Source organism: Malaclemys terrapin, chromosome 4 (genome assembly GCF_027887155.1).
Source record: "Malaclemys terrapin pileata isolate rMalTer1 chromosome 4, rMalTer1.hap1, whole genome shotgun sequence".
Taxonomy (NCBI): domain Eukaryota; kingdom Metazoa; phylum Chordata; order Testudines; family Emydidae; genus Malaclemys; species Malaclemys terrapin.
Window position 1 is genome coordinate 3,043,389 of NC_071508.1, and position 25,443 is coordinate 3,068,831.

Below are 25,443 nucleotides of genomic sequence, written 5' to 3' on the forward strand. Positions count from 1 at the left end.
TCTATGCCACATGCTGGATAGAGTGTCCTTGGGACAAAGAAAGCAAAGACCACACGGCAAGAGACTATAAAAGGCTGATGCCTTGTCTCCATCTTGTCTTCAATCCTGCTTCATAGCTCTGGAGGGACTTTGTTATAAAAGGAAGCTCTATACAAAGGACTGAATGACCCATCCCAGCTGGGGATGTTCCAGAGACTTGATTTGAACCTGCAGTTTATTCTATCACTGCTACAAGCCTGAACCAAGAACTTTGCCATTACTGTATGCAGGGCTGGCTTTAGGAAGTGTGGGGCCCAATTTGAACATTTTAGGCGGGGCCCCGACAGGGATGATTAAAAAAAAAAACATAAAAAACCCCTTTCATTTCTTCCATGTATTATTTACTTTCCATAACTATATAAATAACATAAAAATTGTATATTTCATACATTGCTAGCTGGAGGCAGGGCAGGGGCTGACTGGAGGTAGGGTCTGCCTGGAGGCAGGGCAAGGGGTGTGGGGCTGGCTGCGGGCAGGGCAGGGGGTGCAGCAGGGGCTGGCTGCAGACAGGGGGTGCAGGGCTGGTGTGAGCACGGGGTGCAGCAGGGGCTGGCTGCAGGCAGGGGCTGGCTGGAGACAGGGGCTGGTGGGGGCAGGGGGTGCGGGGCTGGTGCGGGCAGGGGGTGCAGCAGGGGCTGGCTGGAGACGGGCTGGTGGGGGCAGGGGGTGCGGGGCTGGAGGCAGGGCAGGGGGTGCAGCAGGGGCTGGTGCAGGCATGGCAGGGGGTGCAGGGCTGGTGCGGGCAGGGGCTGGCTGGAGACGGGCTGGTGGGGGCAGGGGGTGCGGGGCTGGAGGCAGGGCAGGGGGTGCAGCAGGGGCTGGCTGCAGGCAGGGCAGGGGGTGCAGGGCTGGTGCGGGCAGGGGCTGGCTGGAGACGGGCTGGTGGGGGCAGGGGGGTGCGGGGCTGGAGGCAGGGCAGGGGGTGCAGCAGGGGCTGCTGCAGGCAGGGCAGGGGGTGCAGGGCTGGTGCGGGCAGGGGCTGGCTGGAGACGGGCTGGTGGGGGCAGGGGGTGCGGGGCTGGAGGCAGGGCAGGGGGTGCAGCAGGGGCTGGCTGCAGGCAGGGCAGGGGCCCCCCTAGTTCTACCACCTTGGCCCTTTAAATAGCTGCCGGAGCACTGGGGAAGCTGTGGGGCTCTCGTGGCTATTTAGAGGACCGAGGCAGCAGAGGGAGCTGGAGCCCCGGCACTTTAAATAGCCCCCGGAGCCCCCACTACCCCAGGGCTCTGGTTCAACCACTAGACTCCTCCCCATAAGCGCCACAGGTCCCCCTTCTCCTCCACTGGTACATAAAACTACAAATCCCAGAATCCCTTGCGTCCCCCGTCCCACTTCCTGTAGGGGCAGCCAATGGGCCGGAGCCGTTTGCTGATTGGCAGGTGCGTGGGCCAGTGGGGGCGAGCCCATGCCTGGCCCTGGGGCAGCAGGCGATGGCGGCGCCGGGCTGGGAGCGGGCGCTGCGGCTCGTGCTGTGCGCGCTGGGGCTGGCGCTCTCCGTGTACGCGCTGCACGTGGAGAGCTCGCGGGAGCGGGACCCCGGGTACCGGGCCATGTGCGACCTGAGCCCCTCCGTCAGCTGCTCCAAGGTCTTCACCTCCAGGTGAGCGGGGGGGGGGACCGGCCCCATTGCTACCCCTCGCCCCATGGCATGACTCCCCCTCCCCCCATTGCAACCCCCGACACCATGGCATGACTCCCCCTCCCCCCATTGCAACCCCTGACACCATGACATGACTCCCCCTTGCTCCTCTGCAACCCCCCGCCCCATGGCATGACTCCCCCTCCCCCCATTGCAACCCCCGACACCATGGCATGACTCCCCCTCCCCCCATTGCAACCCCCGACACCATGGCATGACTCCCCCTCCCCCCATTGCAACCCCCGGCACCATGGCATGACTCCCCCTTCCCCCATTGCAACCCCTCGCCCCATTGCAACCCCCGACACCATGGCATGACTCCCCCTCCCCCCCATTGCAACCCCCGGCACCATGGCATGACTCCCCCTTCCCCCATTGCAACCCCTCGCCCCATTGCAACCCCCGACACCATGGCATGACTCCCCCTCCCCCCATTGCAACCCCTGACACCATGGCATGACTCCCCCTCCCCCCATTGCAACCCCCAGCACCATGGCATGACTCCCCCTCCCCCCATTGCAACCCCCGACACCATGGCATGACTCCCCCTCCCCCCCATTGCAACCCCCGGCACCATGGCATGACTCCCCCTTCCCCCATTGCAACCCCTCGCCCCATTGCAACCCCCGACACCATGGCATGACTCCCCCTCCCCCCCATTGCAACCCCCGGCACCATGGTATGACTCCCCTTTGCCCTCTTGCAACCCCCCGCCCTATGGCATGACTCCCCCTTCCCCACCACCGGCCCCATGGAATGACTTCTCTCCCCCCATTGCAACACCTGGCCCCAGTGCATGACTCCCCCTTGTCCCACTGCAACCCCTGCTCCCCACTGCAACAGCCCAGCCCCATTGCATGACCCTTGCTTCCCATTGCAGCCCCAGCCCCATTGGATGAACTTCCCCTGCTCCCTACTGCAACATCCCTGTGCTATAGCCCCCTTTCCTCAGTCTCCCTGTGCAGTGACATCCGTGCTCCTGCCCTCCCTGTGCGCTAGTCCCCCAACTGCCCCAGCCCCCCGTGCAATAGCTCTGCTGCCCCAATCCCATACGCTGTGTTCCACCCTGCTGCCCCCTGTGCTGTGACCACACCACTATGCCATGCTGCAGCCCTGTGCCCCTATCCCAGGAGGCATGCCCCTATCCCAGGAGGCATACCCCAGCCTCCTAGGCCCTATGTGCTTTCCCACTCCATGGGAGAGCCCTGTGGTTGTGCACTCTCCACTTAGTCCTTTCCTGCTGCCTTAGCCCTGCTGATGACCTGGCATCTCTGTTTCCAGCCTGTCCCCTTTGTGCTCTGTGTTGCCACCTCCCCCAGTTTGTTTGGTAGATCCAGAGAGACCCTGAGATCATCTGGTCTGACCTGGAGAGCGCAGGCTGGTCAGTTTCACCCAGTTACCTCTGCATTGAGTGGGATCAGGCAGAGAACAGGCAAAACTGAGGGGGCCCCAATGCCTGAGGCCCTCGCGGTGCCAGGGAACGGATTAGCTGAGATGTGCCCAGGTGATCCACGCTGCAGAGGGAGGTGAAGTCTGCCCCAGGGTCCCTGCCAGTCTGAGCTGGGGGAATTCCTCTTCCCAAATCTGGCGACCCTCAGTGAGCCGGACCCACCAGCCCAGTGGCTACAACGTGGTTTCGCAGGAGCTCAGAGCTCTTGCTCAGCTCTCAGAGGCAAGGTTTGTCATCTTGGCCCTGGTTTGTACAGCGCCTGGCGCTGTGGGCTGTTGATCCTTCTTTGGTGCTTCTAGGAGTGACTGTAAAGATACCGAGACTGGGGAGTTTTTAAAAAATATAGATAAATGTGGTTATAAATGGCAAACATTTGGCAAAGGAATTGGGGGGGGAGGGGCACTTGCAACTACTTTTCAGTTGGAAGACAGCGGAGCACTTGAAACTACTTTTCATTTCATTTGGAGGCCCTTGAAACGTCTTTTAAAAATGTTTTTGAAGGGTCTGGAGTGAATTGCTGTCCTTTGTAGTAGAGGGGGAAAATGTTCCGAGGGGCGGAGGGAAAGAACCAGGGTTAAGTTTACTCAGTCTTCTGCAAACAGCCAGATTGAACGCAGGGATGGGGCAGAGGTGACGGACGCTTTATCGCTGGCAGAGAGAGGTGGAAGGGGAATGACCCTGGCCTGTCAACAGAACCACTGGGGACTGGGCCATGTAGTGAGGCACTAGATTGGGAGCCAGGAGATCTTGGTTTTGTTCCCAGCTCCGCCTCAGATGCTGCATCTGGGCCTCAGTTTCCCCATCTGTAAGACGGGGAGAACTATCATAGATTCATAGATTCTAGGACTGGAAGGGACCTGTCAGCTCTGCGGGGCAGGGACCCTCTCTCATTGTGTGTCTGCCCAGCGTCTGGAACAATGGTGGGCCCTAATCTTGGTCGCAGAGGGCGGGGTCTGTGCAGCACCTGGAGCAGTGGGGGATCTGGTTTTGGCTGGGGGGTTCGTGCAGTGTCTGGCATGACGGGGATCCCTGTCTCAGTCAGGGAAGGGCAAGTCGGGTCCATGCAGTACCGGGCACGCGGGGGGCACTGATTTCACTCAGGGAGGGCGGGGGAGGTTTGCCCAGCATGATGGGGGGGCCCCGATCTCGGTGAAAAACACACACGTGGGAATCTGGGGTGTGGGTGAAACACCAGTTCTGATACTGTCAGGACTCGTGTTTGGCTGTGTACGGGCCTGATTGTGTGCACCTCAGATGTGCACGCGCTCATTCTGCCTGTGCTCCCCCCTCCCCTCGCAGTGGAAAACACCCTGAAACATCTGGCTGCGAGATAAACAGCTGGCTTCCCTCCTGTGAGGGGGGGTGGGGAAGAGGGAAGCTTTTATCAATGAAAGCGTTTCCTAGGCTACCAGTCCCGCCTGCCGCACTGTGATGGGTGGGGGCCGTTGTCAGTCATTGCCAGGGTGTTCGATTTCTGCCACGTATGTAGGGGCTCATGCCTTCGTAGGGGCTGACAATTGCCAGGCCCACGGGAGCTGCAATGTAACCTGGTTTTGGTCCCTATTAGGGCCCCAGGGGCTGTTCCACTCAGCTGAGCCAGCCCACCCCTGCTGCCCCCCAGCCTCAGCTCAGTGGGGTCCTTCAGTGCAGGGGGTGTGAATTGAACTATCATCAGAATTTGTTACTGGCATCAAAATTGCAAGGGGGGAGGCAGCAAATAGGCAGGGGGCAGAGCTCCCTGCGCTAGGGGCTGCAGGAATCAGAGCTCCCTGCCCCCCCCCCCCCCAGCTGGAGCAGGCGTTAGGGGCCTGGGAGTCAGGACTCGTGGGTTGTCCCCCCGGCTTTGGGAAGAGTGGGGTCTAGTGGTTAGAGCAGAGTCCACATTGTGGAAGATGAGAGCCGCTGTCTGTACACAGCAAGCCGCCTTGCAGCCCCTAGTTCTACGTCCCCATTTCTCTCTGCAGGTGGGGCCGTGGCTTTGGCTTGGTGGAAGATCTCTTGGGGAAACACAGTGTCTTCAATCAGCCCAACAGCTTATTTGGCATCGTCTTCTACATCCTACAGACACTGCTGGGTAAGTTTTTGGGGGGCATCTACCCCGTCCCACGGGGCAGGCTGGTGCCTGATAGTCTAACAAGCCCTGTCTTTAACCGTCTCCAGGCTTCTCTCCCAGCACCCTGGCGGCCGTCACCCTGGTGGGCACCTCCGTGGTCTCCATCGCCGGCTCGCTCTACCTGGCCTACATCCTCTTCTTCGTGCTCCACGACTTCTGCCTGGTGTGCGTCACCACCTACCTGCTCAACGGCGCTCTCCTCCTCCTCAACTACAAGCGTCTGGTCTGCCTGAGCGGGAGTGGGCAGCGCTGCGCCAAGCCCAAGGGGCAGTGAGCGTGGCTGGGGGAGCCCCGGCCCAGCCCCCTCCTGGAACGTCAGTTGCGATAATAAACCCTGTTTGTATAGCAGCCGGGGCCCATCTAGCCCGGTACCCTGCCCCCTCCCTGCCAAACCAGATCAGACCCTGGGTCCATCACCCTTTAAACACAAACTGAGGTCATTTCTGGCTTAACCAAAATGCTGGTGTAAGGTGGGTTACAATGGTTACGTGGCACACAGCAAGGGACTGTATGAGACACACACGGGAGATCAGGTTTCATCACCAGCAGGAGGGGGCAGAGCTGCTCTCACCCTACCTCGATTCTTTCCAGCAGGGACCAGTTGTGTGTGTGCGAGTGTGAGGGAGAGTGAGAGACGTATGACCCTACTGCCATCAATGGAGGCAGGGCTGGATTGTGATCTTGATAAACTCAGTGTGAATGGAGTCAACCAGAACACAGTCTAGCCCTACATATCCCTGGCTTGTACATCCCCTGCTGCAATGACAGCGGTACTTTCGTTAACTGACCAGCAGGGGGCACTGTGGACCAAATCAATATGCCAATGAAGAGACCAGCTGGAGTTGTCCGTTGGCAGCTGATTGTGGACAAAAGCACATTTTTGTAGCTGAAATAAAGTTGCCCTCAGCAACAGGCAGCTGGGTGTGTTTGGTGTCTTGTTATTTAACCCTTTAGAAACTTGGGAGCCACGCAGTGCGTAGATCGGGTCGGCAACGTTCGGCACGCGGCTCGCCAGGGCAAGCACCCTACGGGCCAGGCCAGTTTATTTACCTGCTGACGCGGCAGGTTCGGCCGATCGCGGCCCCCACTGGCCGCGATTCGCCGTCCCGGGCCAATGGGGTTGGTGGGAAGCCATGGCCAGCACATCCCTCTCCTGTGCCGCTTCTCGCTGCCCCCATTGGCCCGGGATGGCGAACCGCGGCCAGTGGGGGCCGCGATCGGCCGAACCTGCCGTGTCAGCAGGTAAATAAACTGGCCCGGCCCTTCCTCACTGAAGAAGTGAGGTTTTTACCCACGAAAGCTTATGTCCAAATAAATCTATTAGTCTTTAAGGTGCCACCGGACTCCTTGTTGTTTTTGTAGATACAGACTAACGTGGCTACCCCGGATACAAGTCACCTAAATGCAGTCTCTGATCTCTGCTTTTCTGCGGCGGTGAGTTCCACAGGTCAGCTGTGCTTGCTGCAGAGATGCATAGGGTTCAGATTTCCCTCCGTGTTAATTTCACTGACTGGGCAATTGGGCCCGCGTGACCTTAAATCTTCTGTTGCTTGCTGTAATCCTAAATTGCGTGTGTCAGTAGGAGGGACTCTGAATGTCTAATCTCCCCTTCCCCTTGAGTCTTTCCACTTACCATCTCAAAGCAATTTGCAAATTCAAGTTAGTTAATCTTCATTGCCCCCGGTGAGATACCATTATAGTTGTTTGACACATGGGGAAACTGAGATACAGAGTGGGGTAGGGATGTGCCCGAAGTCACACTGCAGGTCAGTGGAAGAGGTGGGTGCAGCTGTCTGTTAAGCTCTTTGGCTGAGGCGACGTGTGGGGAGTGGGGTCATGTGCCCCCCCATATTTCTGCCAGGATTTATATTTTTTGCAGGGAGTGGGTTCAAAATATGTGTGTGTGCAGTCGTTTATTTCCAAACTTTCAAGCCTTAATAACATAACCAACGGGTGTCTTTGACCCTTCACCTTAATTGTTCTCCCATGATTTTCACTTTTTCAGTCAGCATAGCATTCGCAAATATGTTCATTAGGCCTTGGAATTTTATTTGGCTTTTTACTTATTTTTCTGAAAAGCGGTTCAAGGACAGTGTACATTTAAACTAAGTTAATTTAATAGTGTACGTGTTATTAGCTTTGTTCTATGGTGAAAAGACAATGAAGTTGGGACTTTTTCTACACTAAGAAGGCTAAATTGCCCTGTGATTAATAAGCTCCAATATTAATATTAAAACTGTTTCAACTGTGTCTAAATTATGCTTGCCAGCAATGTGTGGTAACAATGGGTTTTTTACCCATGAAAGCCTATGCCCAAATAAATCTGTTAGTCTTTAAGGTGCCACCGGACTCCTTGTTGTTTTAACAGAATTGGTGCTATATTTTATCCAAAGTAATTTATCTAATAATTTATACCCGAGAGATTTGGGTAATTAAAACCCAAGGGGTATCTATGCCGACCTCTATACAAAACATGTTTGTTTGTCTTTTGGTGGGGAAAGAAATGCAATTCTGCACACACTGTTACTTTGCTCCAAACAATATTTTCACTAAAATAGAGATTTTTTTTGATCAAAACCTCACATGGTTTGGTTGTAATAATAAAGTAAACGTGGTTGTGCTGGGATTATATTTATTCACAAGATTGATTCTGGCACTTTATTTTCAGATAGCACATCAAAGAAGCAAATGACAGAATGCATAATAATTTGAGTGTTTTCTTTAAAAGAATTTCAAGTGTCAGAGCCACCTGTGTACAAACTGGCCTTAGCTCTTAACCATCTATTAAGACAACTTTCTTGTTAAGATTTTTAATGCACATATGAATCATATAACCACCATTTTCTTCCCAGGTACCTTTCTTTTGGAACAGTCTCCATCTGCTATTACATAGTATTGTAAAACGTGACATCAAAAGCAGTTCTAGAAATCAAAACTCCTTTGTCTCTTGCGTACCTGTCCTGAAGTCTGCTGCAACCACCAGAACTTTTAAATTGTGCCCCCTCTCCACCCCCACATCAACAGATAAATGTCCCCTCTCCTCTTTGGCACAGGGATGCCCTTTTTAAGTGTTGGTACAGCACCTTGCACATAACCTGCTCTGAGCCTGGGGCCTCTAGATTTTTCTGTAGTAGAAATAATGAACAAAAGAACCCAGGAGTCCTGGCTCCCAGATCAAATCCACTTCCTCACAGAGCCCTGGCTAGAACCCAGGAGTCCTGGCTGCTAGTGACTTCTGCACAGAAGTTTCCTTCACTCCAACACTACACCTCCCATGAGGCATTGTGCTGTTTTTTATGCAGGGAGAGGCACCTTTCCCTTTGCAGAGCATGCTGGGAACTGCAGGCAGGCCAGCAGGCTTTTCCCATTGACTTGCATGGAGCTGCCCTTTGGGACTACGTTCCCCATGAGGCTTTGCGCCGTCAGCCGACCATGAAGCCCGTGCTCACCGCATAGCCTTCTGGGCTTTGTAGTTCTCCAGAAGGCTCTTTCCTGTTGACTTGCCTAGGGAAGGCGGCCGAGCGGGACTACGTTTCCCAAGACACCCTGCTCCCGTGCTGCGCCGTGGCTGCGGTGCCCCCCCGCCCTTCCAGCAACGCCGGCAGCTGGCTCGCTCCGGTCCCCCAGAGTGGAACCCTGCAGGCCCCGCACCTGGCGGTAAGGGCCCCCTTTAGAACGTACCACTGTGGCGGCGGGAGGGGGTGGGGCTGTACCATTCCCTGCTTTCCCCATGTGGTGCAAGGGAATGGGAAACGGGCCCTAGGGTTTCTGATCCCCAGGTTCGAGTCCGGCCTCGGACACCTGGGTTCCACCCCCGGTCCGGGGAGGGGGAGGAGTGGGGTTTAGTGGTCAGAGCAGGGCGGGGCTGGGTGATCAGGACTCCTGGGTTCCATCCCCAGCTCTGAGAGGGGAGCAGGGTCTAGTGGTTAGAGGGGTGGTGGGGGCAGGGTTGGGACCTGGACGCCTGGGTTCCATCCCCAGAGCAGGGTCTGCAGGGGTGGAGCTGGGTGCCAGGGATGCTCCTGCAATGCTTTGATGCCGGTGACTTGGCCGTGGTGGGGGCAGGCGCCGGTGCTGTACGTCCCCGTTGCCAGGGCTGGACTCCTGCTGTCCTGTCCCGGCTCCGCCGGCCCCCGCTCTGCCTTCTGGAGTGCAAAGAGCCCGGGCTAGAGGGCGATGGACTGTCCTGGGGGCCTGGCACGTACCTGCCCCTGATACGGGCACCCTGGGGCAAGACCTGAAATGCACCACGCTGGACCACAGATAAATGTTTTTTACTCCCTCCCCTCCCAGAGCTGGGGAGAGAACCCAGGAGTCCTGGCTCCCAGCCCCCCCCGCTCTAACCCACTAGCCCCCCACGGCCCTGCGATCTGTCTGGGTTGGAGCTCGGTGAACACAAGGGGGTAATTTAGATGCCTTAGCTGTGCCTTATGCAGTATGCAGCATGGTACCTAGATGGACCGTGGCTTGTTGGCCCAGCGCCACATGCCTTGGACAGTCTGTCCAGGGCTGGTATCCCCTCCAAGCTCACCTGGGGCTTGGGGAAGCCTGTCTGGCCTCATAACAGCCTCAGAGCAGGCATTATACCCAGTATATGGCCCTGATCACTCTTCGCATATCGCCCCGTCCCAGTGCAGCAGGCTAAAGAGACCTGTGGGGTCGCAAGACACAGTGCCCCCTTCCATCAACGTGGGACTGTATATTGGGGGCAGGCTGAAATCATTCTCCCTGAACAGGCTGCATTGTGGGAACACAGCCCCTCCCCTCCATGTCATAGAGACCATCCCCACGGGTCATAGCTACTGGGGGTGAATTGAGGACAGGGCGGGGGGTGGGGCAGGCAAGGCTGCTATGCACGTTTGCAGAGCGCTCGCAATCCGACCGCGCCAGCCTGACAAACGGAGCCTTGTTCTGCTGTTAGTGTGATCGCTGCCTTCCCAGAGGGCCGCGGTAACAGCTGTTCCAACCCCAGGACAAGGTGGGTGGATAGCCTCAGGACCCAGGAGTCCTGGCTCCCAGCCCGCCCTGCTCTAACCCACTAGACCCCACTCCCCTCCCAGAGCTGGGAACAGAACCCAGGAGTTCTAGCTCCCAGCCTCCCCTGCTCTAACCCACTAGACCCCACTCCCCTCCCAGAGCTGGGGACAGAACCCAGGAGTCCTGGCTCCCAGCCCCCCCTGCTCTAACCCACTAGACCCCACTCCCCTCCCAGAGCCGGGGAGAGAACCCAGGAGTCCTAGCTCCCAGCTCCCCCACTCTAACCCACTAGACCCCACTCCCCCTCTGAGCTGGGGATAGAACCCAGGAGTCCTGACATTTTTGCTCTCCTCTTCGATGTCTGGTGGCAGATGGCTCTTCTGTGGGTGGCGAGGTGGCACAGAGCGATTGGGGTGGGGCCTGGTATGCATCCCTTCTGGATCCTCTCGTCTGTGCGTGGGTCACGCCAGGGCTAAATGCCAGTGGCCTGAGGTAAAATCTGACCACCCATGTCTGTTACAGAGGGCGGGGAGCCAGGACTCCTGCGTTCTCTCCCCAGCTCTGAGAGGGGAGTGAGGTCTAGGGGGGCTGAGAGCGAGGGCTCCTGGGTTCTCTCCCTGGCTCCGAGAGGGGCGTGGGGTCTAGTGGAGTTGGGGCTGAGAGGCAGGACTCCTGGCTTCTGTGCCCACGCCAATAACCCCGTGTCCATGAGGCTCTCCTCACTTTGCCCTCTCTGCTGGCCTTCGGGTGACGCCCGGACCCACCAAATTCATCTTGCCAAACGTCCGCCTGGCAGGGGCCCCATCCTCTGGCCGCTCCTGGGATTTGAACCAGGGCCGCAGAAGGAAAGGTTCCCCCCATGACCTCCCCCACCCCGGCATGATCTGGGATTGACTGGGTAAGGGGACTGGCTGTGCATCACAGCAGCAGCTTGAGTTGATCTAGAGTGTGGGGGAGGGGGTATCTCGGCTGGGGGTGATGTTGGGGGGCTGCTGGAGAGAGGAGGAACTGGGAACGAAGACCCTGCACGGACCGTTGGGGGATCCTGGTTCTGTCCATGCGTCTGCCCATCCCTAGGTCCCTGGAATGTCAGTCTGTCTGTCATCCTTCCTTGGCATGTCCATCTTAATGTCTGTCTGTCTATCTGTCCCTAGGTTGTCTGGCTGTCCATAGGGTGCCTGTCCATCTGTCTGTCCATAGGGTATCTGTCTGTCCATCTGCAGGATGTCTGGTCTTCTGTCTGCCTGTCTCTAAGGTGTCTGTCTGCCTGTCCTTATGGTGTCTGTCCATGCCTAGGATGTCTGGCCATCCCTAGGTCCTTGGGTTGTCTGACTCATCCATCTGCTCTCTGACTCCCTCCACACCCCCTCACCCCCTCGGCAGCACGGTCCAGATGCTGGTGCACAAATCCACCCCCTGGATGGTCCCGTGGGCCCCTCTCTGGGCGGATAGGCAGGGTGCTCCTTGGTTGGCTGCGGCAGCCGGTGTCACGGGGGCAGGAGGTGTTGGCTAATGGGGGCGGGGATGGATGGGGCCAATGGGCCGGGCACCTGGTGGTGGCAGGGCGCGTGTAACCCCACGCTGGATGTTTGACTTGCCCAGTCAGTGGCTGGGCAGAGACGCCCGCTCCGTGGGCACTGGAGTCCAGGGGCTTCCTTCCACGCGGGCGCAGGTCGGTGCTTGGCCTTCTTCCGTTCAGTCACTGATTCGCTCTTTCTCTCTATCTCTCTCTGCATTTCTGCCCCCCTCCTCCCCTTCCCACTCTGTCCACCTGGTCTCTTCCCTGTCAGCTCTTCGGCTGGCTGGGCTCCACAGGGAGCAGATCCGGCAAGCCAAGGACAAAACACGTCACCCGGGTTTCTCTTTAATCTGCTCTCTCTCTAGCCAGGCCCTCAGTGATCTGTCCAGGTTCCCCCTCCTCCCCCCCAGCTTTTCAACAGGTGTCTCGGTCACTTTCTGATCTCTCTGTCAGTCTCTTTATTTATCTCCCTCTGCATCCGTTCTCTCGTCTGTAGCTAGTCGTCCATCTCCAAACAGCGTGCTTTCTCTATCTATCCCCATACACACCTCTTATCTATCTATCTATCTATCTATCTATCTATCTATCTATCTATCTATCTATCTATCTATCCCCATACACACCTCTTATCTATCTATCTATCTATCCACATCCACCCGTCTCATCTGTCTGCCTATCCCGTAAACACCCTTCTGTCTGTCACTTACCCTGTTTAATCCACACATTCTCTTTTTCGGAATTTCTCAGTACACCCAGAGGTTATTACCCTGACCAAGTTCGGGGCCCCCATCATGCTGGGTGCTACCCAGAACCTCTCGCGCCCCTACCGACATCAAGGTCCCCGTCACATAGACCCTCCACCTGCCTGAGATCGGGGGCCCCATCATGCCTGGTGCGGCGCAGACCCCAGCGGGAGGCAGTCGCTGCCTCGAAGCATTTGCCATTCAAACAGACAAAGGCAGGATCAATCTCCCAGTTGTGTCGATGGGGAAAGTGAGGCCCAGACAGGTGCGGCGACTGTCCCAGGATGCCACCGGGAAGCTGGAGCAGAGCGGGGGAGTAGAACCCAGGAGTCCTGGGGGTGAATTATTATCTCTTCATGAGGATGTGAAATCCCCACTGTGTGTCTTTTTCTTTTAGATGGAAACGGTGCTCCCCGCTGTTGGCAAGGAAGGAAACCACCACAAAATAACCAAGTTCACCTGAGGTAAGTGACTTCTGGAGACCGTCTATTATGAGAGCAGCTGAGAGTTCCTAACCAAGATTGGGCCCATGTTTGCAGCCCAGACCGCCCCATTGAGTGCGGCCATTCCCCCCCAGATGCCTCACCCCAGAGGCGGTGCATCTCAGCGCCAGGCGAGCCATCCCCATGTGGTGTTATGTCTGGTTGTTCGCTCATTATCCCACCTCAGAGGCAGCCGCATCCCAGTGCCAGCTTTGTTCTGAGTGTTCCTGTCTCTCACCTCCAGGTGTCTGTGAAGGCAGGAAGATGCTGTGGAAAGCGCTGCTGAGGATGGAGCTGGGGGGGACGGGGAACCGGGCCCCCTCCATGCACTGGCTCCTGTCTCCCGCCCTCCGGTACCGGTCCACTTCTGTCATGGATAACCACCAAGTGGAGCTGGCCCGAGAGCGATCCAAGACAGTCACCTCCTTCTACAACCAATCAGCCATTGACGTCGCAGCGGAGAAGGTGAGGGGCGTTGGCTCAGTCAGCCTTTTCCCCTCCCAGAGGGGACGTTCAGTGCTTGGAGGGAAACTGAGGCAAACCCATTGAGTGGCACTAGGGGGTGCTGTGCTGCAGGGAGTGTGGGAGAGGGCTTTCACAGCTGGCCTCAATGCCCCAGTGTGGTGCTAGGGGGCGCTGTGCTGCAGAGCGCCGGGTGGGGCTCAGTTATCCTGAGATCCTGCCCAAATTCCAGCTCCAGTGACTCCACTCTACCCTCCCAAATTCCCTTCTGCTCTTTCAGTTGGACACAGGATTCCTTTTCACTTCCTGTCCCAAAGCCCTGCGCACCGCACGTGTTAGCCGGCTGCTGTGCCCTACCCAGAGTCAGCCGCATCTCAGCGCCAGCTGAGCCGACCCCCTATGGCCTCGCTGCGCGGCTGGTCCCCAACTGCCTCACCCCAGAGGTGGCTGCATCTCCGCGCTGGGCGACCCATTTCTTGTATGTGAGTCATCTGTTCCTCTCTTGGCTCATGTCCCCACGCTGAGACAGCAGTTACTCACCCAGATTCATTCCCTGCTACAGTGGCTGTGCAGCGGGGTAAGTCGGTCCCAGTGTGTTAAATAGGAAGGGGAAAGGGGGCGGGGAACAGCATGTTGGCAGCATGAGCCACTGTTAAGCAGCCAAATATTTACTCAGAGAAACCAGGCGACTTGCTGAAGAATTACCGCCCGTCCCCTGTACTCGAGGGGAGTTAAATATTAACTTCAGCCGCTGGCAAATAAAACATGCACACACGTGCCACAGAAGAAGGGATGCATTGCCAATCCAGGAGGTATTAATCTGGCCTTAGTGAAATAGACTGGAGACAGACGTTATGGGGCCCTTTCTCCTCTAGGGGGCACCAGCTCCAATCTGGCCCCAGGGCGGGGACTGGCTGACTCAGGGGATGTGGGGAACGGGGCACGGGGTCTCTAGGGGGCGCTGGCTTTGATCCGGCCATGAAGGTGCCGATCTGAAGCCCCCCACCCCTTGCATTGCATTCGCTACTTTTGATTTCCGGTTTGCTTTTTCCAATGAGTGTCCTTTGAAAGCCCCTTCCCCCTTGCTGGGCAGGTAGCAGTATTGCCGTGGCAACCCTCTCGGTTGCCTAGGTATCCATGGCAACTCCTGTTCTTCCCCTCTAAAGAGCCCACACTTCAGCCAGGGGAGGCCCAAATCCTGGGCCCCAGCCCGTTAAAAGACGGGGCTGAATTGTGAGGCCCAGGTTTGGAGGAATAAGGATGGCTCGCCCGGTGCTGAGATGCAGCCACCTCTGGGGCGGGGCAGCTGGGGAACAGCCGCACAAGGGAACAGGCTGGGGGACGGGAGCCATTACCCCCACGGCCCTCCCAGGCCTTGCAGATTGAAGGCGTCAGGACGACTATAACTGCTCTGCATCCCAAGGCGGGTGCTGGCTCATCACCGGGGAATCTGGGGCGTTGGTCCCAGCAGCAGGTCTGGGCTCCCATGTGCCTCCTGGCAGCGAAAGCCGTGGGGACTGCCAGCTCAGGTGTTTGGCACGACCAAGTCCGGGGTTCCCCCAAGGGCCCGTCTAGCCCGGTATCCTGCCCCTCCCCTGCCGCCTGGATCAGACCCACGGGCCCATCTAGCCTGGGATCCCCCAGTGTGTCAGACCCTGGTGGTGTTTGCTGCGTTGGGGTTTCCAATTCCTCCTCCCCCGAACTGCCCCTTCCTGAATCCCGTGACATTTGGCTATTCTGTGTGTGTGTGTGTGTGTGTGTGTGTAATGTGCTGGCTCGGGGGGGTCCAGCCCCGTGTGGGGGTCCCCAGAGGAATGGAATCAAGGTCCTTTCTCCACCTCCCCTGTTCTTTCTCCTCTAGTTCATTTCTCTCCCTCTGCGCTGCGTCTTTCACAATCTTCCCTCCTTTTTGTTTCTTCCTCATTCATTCTTCTCTCTCCATTTCTCTTTTTTCTTTCCTTCATTCACTCCTTTCTGCTTCCTGCCATTTCTTCCCCATTCAATCCCATTTCTCTCCTTTTTCTTCCCTGTCTCGTTCATTCTTTCCCTCACTCCTGCTCCTTTTGTTTCTTCCTCATGCCTTCCTGTCTTTCTTTTCTTTCTCATTTGCTCTTTTCTCTCCCTCTTTCTCTTTCCTTTCTTCCTCATCCACTTTCCCTCTCCTTGCTTTTTTTTGTTGCTTTCTTGTTCATTCTCTCGGAGTTCCTGTCCCATTCTTTCCCCATCTGACACTCCCTCTCTCTCTTCTGTTCCCGTGGACACCCCACAGACCCACCCCCCATGTCCCATCTGGGAGCGACTATGCCCCACAGCTGTATTGCCACGATCCGCCTGTTGTTCCCTGCTCTGCCCTCAGACGGTGCTCTGGACCCTACATTAATCCGCCTCCTTTCCGTTCTCTTCCAGCCATCCGTGAGATTGACGCCCACCACCATGCTGTATTCGGGACGGTCGCAGGATGGCAGCCACCTCCTGGTAAGTTGGGGACCGGCACAGCCCCCCAGCAGACACCCACCTGAGAGCTCAAACTGAACCCAACTGTACTGGATGGGAAAAGAGTGTTATACATGCAGGGGAAACTGAGGCACAGAGCGGGGGGAAGAACATAAGAATGCCCACACTGGGTCAGACCAAAGGTCCATCTAGCCCAGTATCCTGTCTACCGACAGTGGCCAATGCCAGGTGCCCCAGAGGGAGTGAACCTAACAGGCAATGATCAAGTGATCTCTCTCCTGCCATCCATCTCCGTCCTCTGACAAACGGAGGCTAGGGACACCATTCCTTACCCATCCTGGCTAATAGCCATTAATGGACTTAACCTCCATGAATTTATCCAGTTCTCTTTTAAACCCTGTTATAGTCCTAACCTTCACAACCTCCTCAGGCAAGGAGTTCCACAGGTTGACTGTGCGCTGTGTGAAGAAGAACTTCCTTTTATTTGTTTTAAACCTGCTGCCCATTAATTTCATTTGCTGGCCCCTAGTTCTTCTATTATGGGAACAAGTAAATAACTTTTCCTTATTCACTTTCTCCACATCACTCATGATTTTACATACCTCTATCGTATCCTCCTTTAGTCTCCTCTTTTCCAGTCTGAAAAGTCCTAGCCTCTTTAATCTTTAAAGGGATCACACAGTCATGCAGGGAATTAATAATAGAACCCAGGAGTCCTGGCTCCCAGCCCCCTACTCTAACCATTAGACCCCACTCTCCTCTCAGAGCCAGGGATGGAGCCCAGGAGTCCTGGCCACTCCGACTCTAGTTCTGCTGGAATTGGTGAGGAGGAGCTGCGGGCTGCAAGTTGGGTCCTGTGAGGGAGGGATGGAAGCAGCCCTAAAGATGCCAACAGATGGGTGCCAGCGTCTCCTTAGCAGGACAGATGCCAGGACACACCCAGCCAGTGCCTCGTTCAGCCTGTGGGCTGGGATCTCTTAGGACTCCTGGGTTCTATCCCCAGCTGTGGGATCTAGTGGGTTAGAGCAGGGGGGGTGGGGAGCCAGGACTCCTGGGTTCTGTCCCACTGTGTGTGCAGCTGAGAACTGACACACCTGTTGCCTCGTTGCTTAGCGCCGTTCTCTGGTCTGCCCAGGCCTGAGGGTTCGCTGGCTGTTTCCAGGCAGATCGCCCGGCATGTTACGTCCTGCCTCGTTAAATGAACTGATGGGATTTTAGCAACCTTCATCCCAGTCTCTGCACAGGAATGGCTCACCCAGCGCTGAGATGCAGCTACCTCTGGGGTGGGGGCAGCTGTGGAACAGCCGTGCGGAACAGCTGTGCAGTTTTTCTTCAAAACAGTTTAAGACAGAAAGAGAAGGAGAATTCGGACTGGTTGATTACAGGGGTTGGGATTAAGGGAGGAAGAACAGAATTAGGCACAGACATAAGATCAGCACCTTACCTCTTTAGCTTGATTAAACCAGGAGTCCTGGCTCCCAGGCCCCCCTGCTCTAACCACTAGCCCCACTCCCCTCCCAGAGCTGGGGATAGAACCCAGGAGTCCTGCCTTCCAGCCCCCTTGCTCCCGATCAATTACACTCTGAGTTCTTTCTCCTGTAGAAAAGTGCCCATTACCTTCACCGCGAGCTGCCCGTCCGCATCGCCCATCGCATCAAGGGCTTCCGCAGCCTCCCCTTCATCATCGGATGCAACCCCACCATCCTCCATGTGGTACGTACCTGAGCAGGGGCACAGCTGGGGGACACCGTGACGGGGAAGGGGACATGGGGGAGCTGGCGGTTGTAGTGTGAGTGGGGTTAGAACCCAAGAGACCTGGCTTCCGTCCCCCAGCTCTAACCCACTAGCCCCCACTCCCCTCCCAGAGCTGGGGAGAGAACCGAGGAGTCCTGGCTCCCAGCCACCCCTGCTCTGACCCACCAGCCCCCACTCCCCTACTAGGGCTGGGGATAGAATCCAGGAGTCCTGGCTCCCAGCCACCCTTGCTCTAACCCACTAGCCCCCACTCCTGTCCCAGAGCTGGGGAGAGAACCCAGGAGTCCTGTGCTTTATCAGGTGAACCCTGCTGCCAGTCAGTGTTTCCCTGCCTCGCTTTACGCTTATTCGTTTTTCCGTCCTTCAGCATGAGCTGTACATCCGAGCTTTCCAGATGCTGAGCGAATTCCCCCCGGTGAGTATTCGGTTACCTGCTGGCCCCCAGCACACAAAGCGCTAGCTAAAATACGGGAACAGGTTATACGTTTGCTTCCCCCATCACTGACTGATCCTAGGCCTGGACCAATTGAGCGAAGGGTAGAATATCTGCAGGGAGGATCAGGATAACGTAGGTTATCACATCTCCATCCATCCAACCCCACACTACGCCATCCCTCCCTGTATATGCCATCCGGCTATCTCAACTGAATCCATCCATCTGTCCATCCATCTATCCATCCATGTACATGCCATCCATCCCTGTACACGCCATCCGGCTATCTCAACTGGATCCATCCATCTGTCCATCCATCTATCCATCCATGTATACACCATCCATCCCTGTACATGCCATCTGGCTATCTCAACTGGATCCATCCATCTGTCCATCCATCCATCCATGTACACACCAGCCATCTATCTCGACTGGATCCATCCCTTCATCCATCTCTGTATGCACCATCCAGTTATCTCAACTGAATTGATTCCTCCATCCATCCATCCATCCATCCATCCATCCATCCTTTTCTTTCTCTTTCTCTCTCTCTCGGGATCTCTGCTGTTCTGGATTTGGGTCTATGTGGTTAAGGTGTCACAATACATTTACCATAGGCTGGTTGTTTGGTGGAATTGGGGCATGGCCCTTTCCCCTCTCTGGGGCGTCGGCTCCGATCTGGCCCCAGGGCGGAGGACTGGCTGGCTCGGGGTGGGGAAATGGATATGGGGCCTTTCCCCTTCAGGGGGGCGCTGACTTCCACACTGGTTCATGTCCCTTCCGTTCTGCCCCCCTCCCAGATCAAGGACCAAGAGGCAGAATCCCAGTATTGCAAGCTGGTCCGGCAGCTGCTGGATGACCACAAGGACGTGGTGACGCTGCTGGCTGAGGGGCTGCGGGAGTGTCGCAAACACATCCAGGTACCAGGGGGTTGGGATTGTGAGAAGGGTTAGAGCAGGGGGGCTGGGAGCCAGGACACCTGGGTTCTATGCCCAGCTATGGGAAGGGAGTGGGGTCTAGTGGGTTAGAGCAGAGGGGGCTGGGAGCCAGGACTCCTGGGTTCCATTCCCAGCTCTGCTACGTGCTCTGTGGGTGAGCTTGGTTAAGTCACGTCCCCTATTTGTGTGTCGTTTTCCCCATCCATAAATGAGACTGATCCCATCCTTTGTAAAGTGAGATTTGCTGATGAAAAGCACTACATGGACACTTGGAATGATTATAACACGCACTGTCACTGCTTAGTTACTGCTTATTCAGTATTATTTAGAAGGATCATTTTTGCTAGTACCTTTTACGTCTATTATTATTGATGACTAATCATCATTTAGTATTTTTGTCAATATTCCACCTACTTATGTCTAAATGATCATGTTCTGTGTTTGTAATTAAATATTTTACTTACTGGCAAATACATATTTTATTACCAATTATTAATTCCCCTTATGCTTGTATTATTATTTTGGATTAATAATAATTATTTCTGTATGTTCCCCACTATGATGCTAATTTCTCATCACCAGTATTCATCTTTTACTAGTCTTTCATTGATTCTTGTTGATTTTCTCTTGAATTGTAATCGCTCATTAAATCCCATTATACTGATTGCGTTTAGGATTCTTTTTCAATTGTCATTCAATATTTGAAGCCACTTGTCTATGTCTAGGCATGGTGGAATTCCATTTTTATTTGTTTGCGGTTTCCATGGAGAATATCAATGTTTTATTTTTAAGCTTTTTTAAATTTGTATCCATTTATTGTCTCTGGTTCCTGGTTCTTGCTCATAAGTAACCCTTTCCGTCCAAGCCATACGGACGTACCTGGCTTTGGTTCTGCGTGTCGCTTCGGTGTCAGTACAGTACCGATTCCTTGTACTAGCGTTCTCCATCCGTAGGTCTCAAAGCGCTTTACAAAGGAGGCGGGTATCTTTATCCCCATTGTATAGATGGGCACACTGTGGCTCAAAGCGGGGACGTGACTTACCCAACATCACCCAGCAGGCCAGGTCCCCTGAGTGCTCTCCCGACTGGGCCTCACTGCCTCTTTGTTAAGCTGTTGTCTTGTTAACCCCTTCGCTGCTGTTCTCCTCCCGTGTCAGGATGAGAAGGTCATCCGCTATTTCCTAGACAAGACGCTCACCTCCCGGCTGGGGATCCGGATGCTGGCGATCCATCACCTGGCGCTGCACGAGGAAAAGGTACGGCCTGGCCTCTGCTCTCCCATTCCCCTCGGCTCCTTGCCGCCCGAGAACGGGCAACACACGTGACACAGCCGGCTGCCCCCAACGGATTAGAGTCGGTCCCCTGGAAATTCATAATATTATGGAACCGCCCCGCTTGGGTCTGGAGCCCTCCCTCTAGGGGGCGCTGGCTCCTCTCCGGTCCCAGGGCGTGGGACTGGCTGGCTCAGGGGGGCAGGGCATGAGACACGTGTTAAAGCCCTGCTTGATTGGTGCTCTCTCTCTGATTGGCAGACGGACTTCGTGGGAATCATCTGCACCCGTCTCTCCCCAAAGAAAATCATTGAGAAATGGGTGGATTTTGCTAGGTAAGGAATCATGGTGCTCTGTGGTGCCACCTGGTGGACACAGCCTGGAGTTACACCCTTTAAATTTCGTCCTGCTCTAATTTAAGTGTAGCGTGGAGGGAGAGGGGAGGAAATTTCTTCTTCCTCAAAGTATCGCTTCGCTGGATCTGCAGGGGGATTCATACGGGTGGTTCTCCTCTCCAGTTCAGCTGGTGGCTTGCAGAGCTCCTGCTGTTCTTGGTTAACCACTAACCGGCTGAGATGTGTTTGGTGCTCGACAAGGAAAAATCATCCTGGATTTATGAATGGATTTTTTAAGGGTAGATGATTGGCTGCTGTGTGTATCTAGGGAACTCCCTGAGATATGGCTGGTGAGCTGGGGATGTAATGGAAGGGGAAATCTGTCCGTATAAACAAGAGTGGGGTCCAGTGGTTAGAGCAGCGGGGACTTGGAGCCAGGACTCCTGGGTTCTATCCCCAGCTCTGGGAGGAGAGTGGGGTCTGCTGGGTTAGAGCAGGGGGTCTGGGAGCCAGGACTCCTGGGTTCTATCCCCAGCTCTGGGAGGGGAGTGGGGGCTAGTGGGTTAGATCGGGGGAGTTGGAATCAGGATTGATCCAGTGCGGTGGGGAGGTTGAGTGACTGACCCAGCCTGGCTAATGCTCTGTTCCTCCCCCTTCCCCGGGTGCAGGCGTCTGTGTGAGCACAAGTACGGGAATGCCCCACGGGTGCGGATCAATGGGCACGTGGCTGCTCGCTTCCCCTTCATCCCCATGCCCCTCGACTACATCCTGCCGGAGCTGCTCAAGAACGCCATGAGGTGAGCTCCCCCGTCCACCCAGTGCATGGCAATGGGGCTGGCTCAGGGGGGCAGGGAATGGACATGGGGCCTTTCCCCTCTAGGGGGCACTGGCTCTGATCCAGCCCCAGGGCATGGGACTGGCTGGCTCAGGGGTGCGGGGAATGGACATGGGGCCTCTCCCCTCTAGGGAGCACTGGGCGGATAGGCGGGGCCTGATTTTAAGCTAAATTTTTCACTCTCCCCCTTCCCCAGAGCCACCATGGAATCTCACCTGGACACTCCGTACAACGTGCCCGACATTGTCATCACCATCGCCAACAACGACATCGACCTGATCATCAGGTACTGTGTGCCGGCCGTGAGAACAGCCGGCTTAGGCTGGAATCCCGCCCCCGGTGACGTCAGCGGGGATTCCTCCGGGGTCGCTGAGGGAGGGGATGAAATTAAGCAAGGGGAAATGTTGCCCGGGGATCGGATGGGGCGTCTCTGGGGGGGAATAGGTGATCCTGCCCCGGGTGGGGACCAGCTAGATGGGTGGAAGTGGGGTGAGCTGTGGTTTGTCGGCTGCACGGTACTGAGTGGACCCTGTTCCCCCTGATAGGATTTCGGACCGGGGTGGCGGGATCCCCCACGAGCACCTAGAGAAGGTGACGGATTATCACTTCACCACGGCGGAGTCCAGCGCCCAAGACCCGCGCATGAACACCCTCTTCGGGAACATGGTGGATATGGTCAACAGCGGCCAGTCGGGCCCGATGCACGGGTGAGTCTGGCGCTTTGAGCTGCAGCCACGCCAGCTGCGCGGTAACATTCTCGGCATCCTCTGCCGACGGGGCTTCCTGGATGGGTCCTCCGACGGGAACCGCCCAGCTGGGCAGGAACAGGTTTTCCCCATCCTGCCGATATTGCCGAGAGCGTGAGGAGATTCACCGTCCGCGAATCAAAATCTTGCCAACATCCGCGTATTGAAAAGCCGATCCCCCCCACCCCCGATTTGGGTCCATTGAAACGTTTCGTTTAGATCTTAGGAAAAACTTTCTAACGCTGAGGTTCGTTCAGACCCGGAACAGCTTTCCTAGGGAGGTTGTGGAATCTGCAATGTCAGAGGTTTTTAAGAGCAGGTTGGACAAACACCTGTCAGGGCTGGTCGAGGTTTACTTGGTCCTGCCTCCGCGCAGGGGCTGGACTTGATGACCTCTCGAGGTCCTTTCCTGCCCGACCCTTCTGTGATTTCAACCCGTTTTCACCAGCTGATCAGTCTAATTAGCTCAAAGGTCGAAGGGATTTCAAACTGGAAAATTGGAACATTGTCGTTTTGAAAATGTCGAAACGTTTTGTCAGTTTCCAGTTTGTTCATCCCGTGTGTTTTGACGAAAAGACGAGTCGTCAAACGGTTCCCAGGTGGCTCTGCCCCGCCGCCGTTTGTTCCTCAAACAGGGGTCTCTGCTCCCAGAAATGGTTAAACAGGATGGAGATTTGAGCAGATGGAGAGAACCCAGGAGTCCTGATATCCAGCCCCCCTGCTTTAACTCACTAGACCCCACTCCCCTTCTACACAGCCCAGTTGTCCTGCTTCCCAGGCCAGGACCACCACAGCATCTCCGTGTTGGCCATTTACAGTACGTTGCGTGCATAGGCACTGACTTTTATTTTTCCCAATGGGTGCTCCGCCTCTTCCCGCGCTCGCTCTGCCTCTTCCCGCCCTTGCTCCGCCTCTTTCTGCCCCCAGGCTCCACCCCCTTCCCCAAGGTTCCCTGACCGCCCGCTGCTCTCTGCCCTCCCGCAAGCGCCTCCGGCCAGCCACCAAACAGCTGATCAGCGGCTCCACCAAACAGCTGCGGCTGGTGGGTGTTGAGCACCCCCTATTTTTTCCCCGTGGGTTCTTGAGCCCCGGAGCACACACAGAGTCGGCACCTATGGTTGTGTGTAATATTATTTGTTAGCTGTGATTATGGTCGCGCCTAGGAGCTAAGTCATCGCCTAGAACCCCATTGTGCTAGGTGCTGTACGTTATTCGGTGTATTATGGTAGCACCTAGGAGCTCAGTAATGGCCCAGAACCCCGTTGTGCTAAGCGCTGTACATTATTAGGTGTATTACGGTAGCACTTAGGTGCTCCAGTCATGGCTCAGGACCCCGTTGTCCCGGGTGATGTACGTTATTTATTAGGTGTATTACGGTAGCCCAAAGAGCTGACAGTCTCAGTCTAGAACTCCCATGTGATTACCCCCCCTTCTGTCTGTCTCTGCCGCAGGTTCGGCTTCGGGCTGCCGACCTCCCGGGCCTACGCCGAGTACCTGGGGGGCTCGCTGCACATCCAGTCCCTGCAGGGCATCGGCACCGACGTGTATCTCCGTCTGAAACACATTGACGGCAAGGAGGAGAGTTTCCGCATCTAAAGACTTCCCCCCCTCTCGCTGGCCCGCGGCCCCCTCCGGCTCCGCATGGACATCGGCTTTGCTTCCCGTGACTCTGTGCTTGGATATCTACGGACCCGATCCCAAGGCCCCGGACTCCTGGGTTCCCAGCGTCTCCGCAAGGGGGCAGGACTTGGTGCTTACGGACAGGACGTCGCCTCCTGCTGGTTATTCCAGTCCTGCCCCTGGGAGCACCCTAATGGATTCTTTATTCCAGGGGAGCGGGGCATGGGTCGGCCCCAATCCCAAACAGGTTTTGAAGGCAACGGACGCTTCCCGGCGCACGTACCTCCATTGGTTGCTCCACACTGCCAGCACCTTGCACACTCGTTTTCTCACCCTTGTTTCATTCCCTTCTTCTGAAGAAACAGAGTTCAATCCTTGAGGGGGCCATTTAGGGATCTGGGGCAAAAATCTGTCTGGGGATTAGTCCTGCTTTGAGCAGGGGGTTGGACTAGATGACCTCCTGAGGTCCCTTCCAACCCTGATATTCTATGATTCTAAACCAAATCAAAGGATGGCATTGGAGTGGGGGGAAGACTTTTATTGCTGTGCATGGCTCCAGACTCACTCCCCCACCTGTCTCTCCAGCCCCATCCCTTCACACTTTGGACAGGGGAAGATTTTTATAGTTGCGCCTGGACGCTGGATTCCCCTCCCACCCACTGCACATGGCTGATGCCAATTCGAGCCCTGTTTTTTGTTTTCCTGCTTTCTCGTTTATTTCGGGGGTGGGGGTGGGGCAGGATGTGGATTTGACTCTCCTCCTCGGGGGAGGCCGGGGGAACCAGACCCGTGACGTGTATCTCGCTGTGATTCCGATTAAAAGTGCCGATTCTGAAAGGCGGCGCGGCCGTGTGACTCTGTGCCAGAGGGAGCCGGGCAGAGCTGTGGTTCCTAGCATCGTTGTGATCATCTAGTCAGACACAAGCCATACAAGCTTCTGCGAATTAACTCCGGTTTGAAGTAGAGCAGATCTTTTAGGAAAACATCCCATCTTGATTTTAAAATTGCCAGTAATGGAGAATCCACCACGACCCTTGGAAAGTCATTCCAGTGGTTAATTCCTCTCAATGTTAAAAATTTGCCCCGGGTTTCCAGTCTGAATTCAAGGTTCAATCTCCAGCCATTGGACCTTGTTAGATTTGTCTGATAGCTTGAAGTGCCCATGATCAAATATTTGTTCCCCAGGTAGGTACTTATAGACTGGAATCAAGTCACCCTCCTTTGCCCTTCTCTTTCTTAAGCTAAATAAATGGAGCTTCTTGCGTCTGTCACTCATATTGGGTTCCAGGAAGTGGGCGGGCGCAAGGTTGGATGTTTTGCTAAAAGCTCTGCTCTAGGAATTATTTTGGGGGCAGTTTTCTGGGGGTCAGATGAGATGATCCCAATGATCCCTTCTGGCCTTGGAATCCATGGTCTGCGAAAAGCCGGAGGACACGGGTACAGGGCGTTGTGGGAATGGCAGTGGAGTTCAACGTGTGAGAGTGGATGATGATGGGGGGGATGGGGAAAAACGTGCAGGATGACACACAGTGACCCTGCCGTGTAGTTCTGCTCTCAGCCTCTCCTTGGGAAGGAGCTCTTCTGGTTGCTTGAGGGTGTAGCGAAGAGGGTGTAGCGGAAAGGAAATGATCAGG

At 55.7% G+C, this 25,443-nt stretch overlaps 2 protein-coding genes across 4 annotated transcripts; both read left to right on the forward strand.

Annotated features, from left to right (window-relative positions):
- Positions 1-1,446: 1,446 nt before the first annotated feature.
- On the forward strand, positions 1,447-6,155 carry LOC128836561 (vitamin K epoxide reductase complex subunit 1-like protein 1). Its single transcript, XM_054026931.1, has 3 exons — positions 1,447-1,637; positions 5,091-5,200; positions 5,287-6,155. Exons 1-3 carry the CDS (start codon positions 1,468-1,470, stop codon positions 5,511-5,513), a joined length of 507 nt encoding a protein of 168 aa, XP_053882906.1. The 5' UTR covers positions 1,447-1,467; the 3' UTR covers positions 5,514-6,155.
- A 2,665-nt stretch (positions 6,156-8,820) lies between these two features.
- On the forward strand, positions 8,821-24,906 carry BCKDK (branched chain keto acid dehydrogenase kinase). 3 transcript variants are annotated; one of them, XM_054026928.1, is made up of 14 exons: positions 8,822-8,896; positions 11,371-11,471; positions 12,876-12,942; positions 13,205-13,425; positions 15,829-15,897; positions 17,479-17,589; positions 17,999-18,046; positions 18,865-18,984; positions 20,160-20,258; positions 20,535-20,608; positions 21,277-21,405; positions 21,640-21,729; positions 21,989-22,150; positions 23,641-24,906. In XM_054026928.1, exons 4-14 carry the CDS (start codon positions 13,225-13,227, stop codon positions 23,783-23,785), a joined length of 1,248 nt encoding a protein of 415 aa, XP_053882903.1. In that variant the 5' UTR covers positions 8,822-8,896; positions 11,371-11,471; positions 12,876-12,942; positions 13,205-13,224; the 3' UTR covers positions 23,786-24,906. The 3 variants fall into 3 exon arrangements, with proteins under 3 accessions (XP_053882902.1, XP_053882903.1, XP_053882904.1); XM_054026927.1 differs by lacking the exon at positions 11,371-11,471 and having other exon boundaries at positions 8,821-8,896; XM_054026929.1 differs by lacking the exons at positions 8,822-8,896; positions 11,371-11,471 and adding an exon at positions 10,188-10,217.
- Positions 24,907-25,443: the final 537 nt, after the last annotated feature.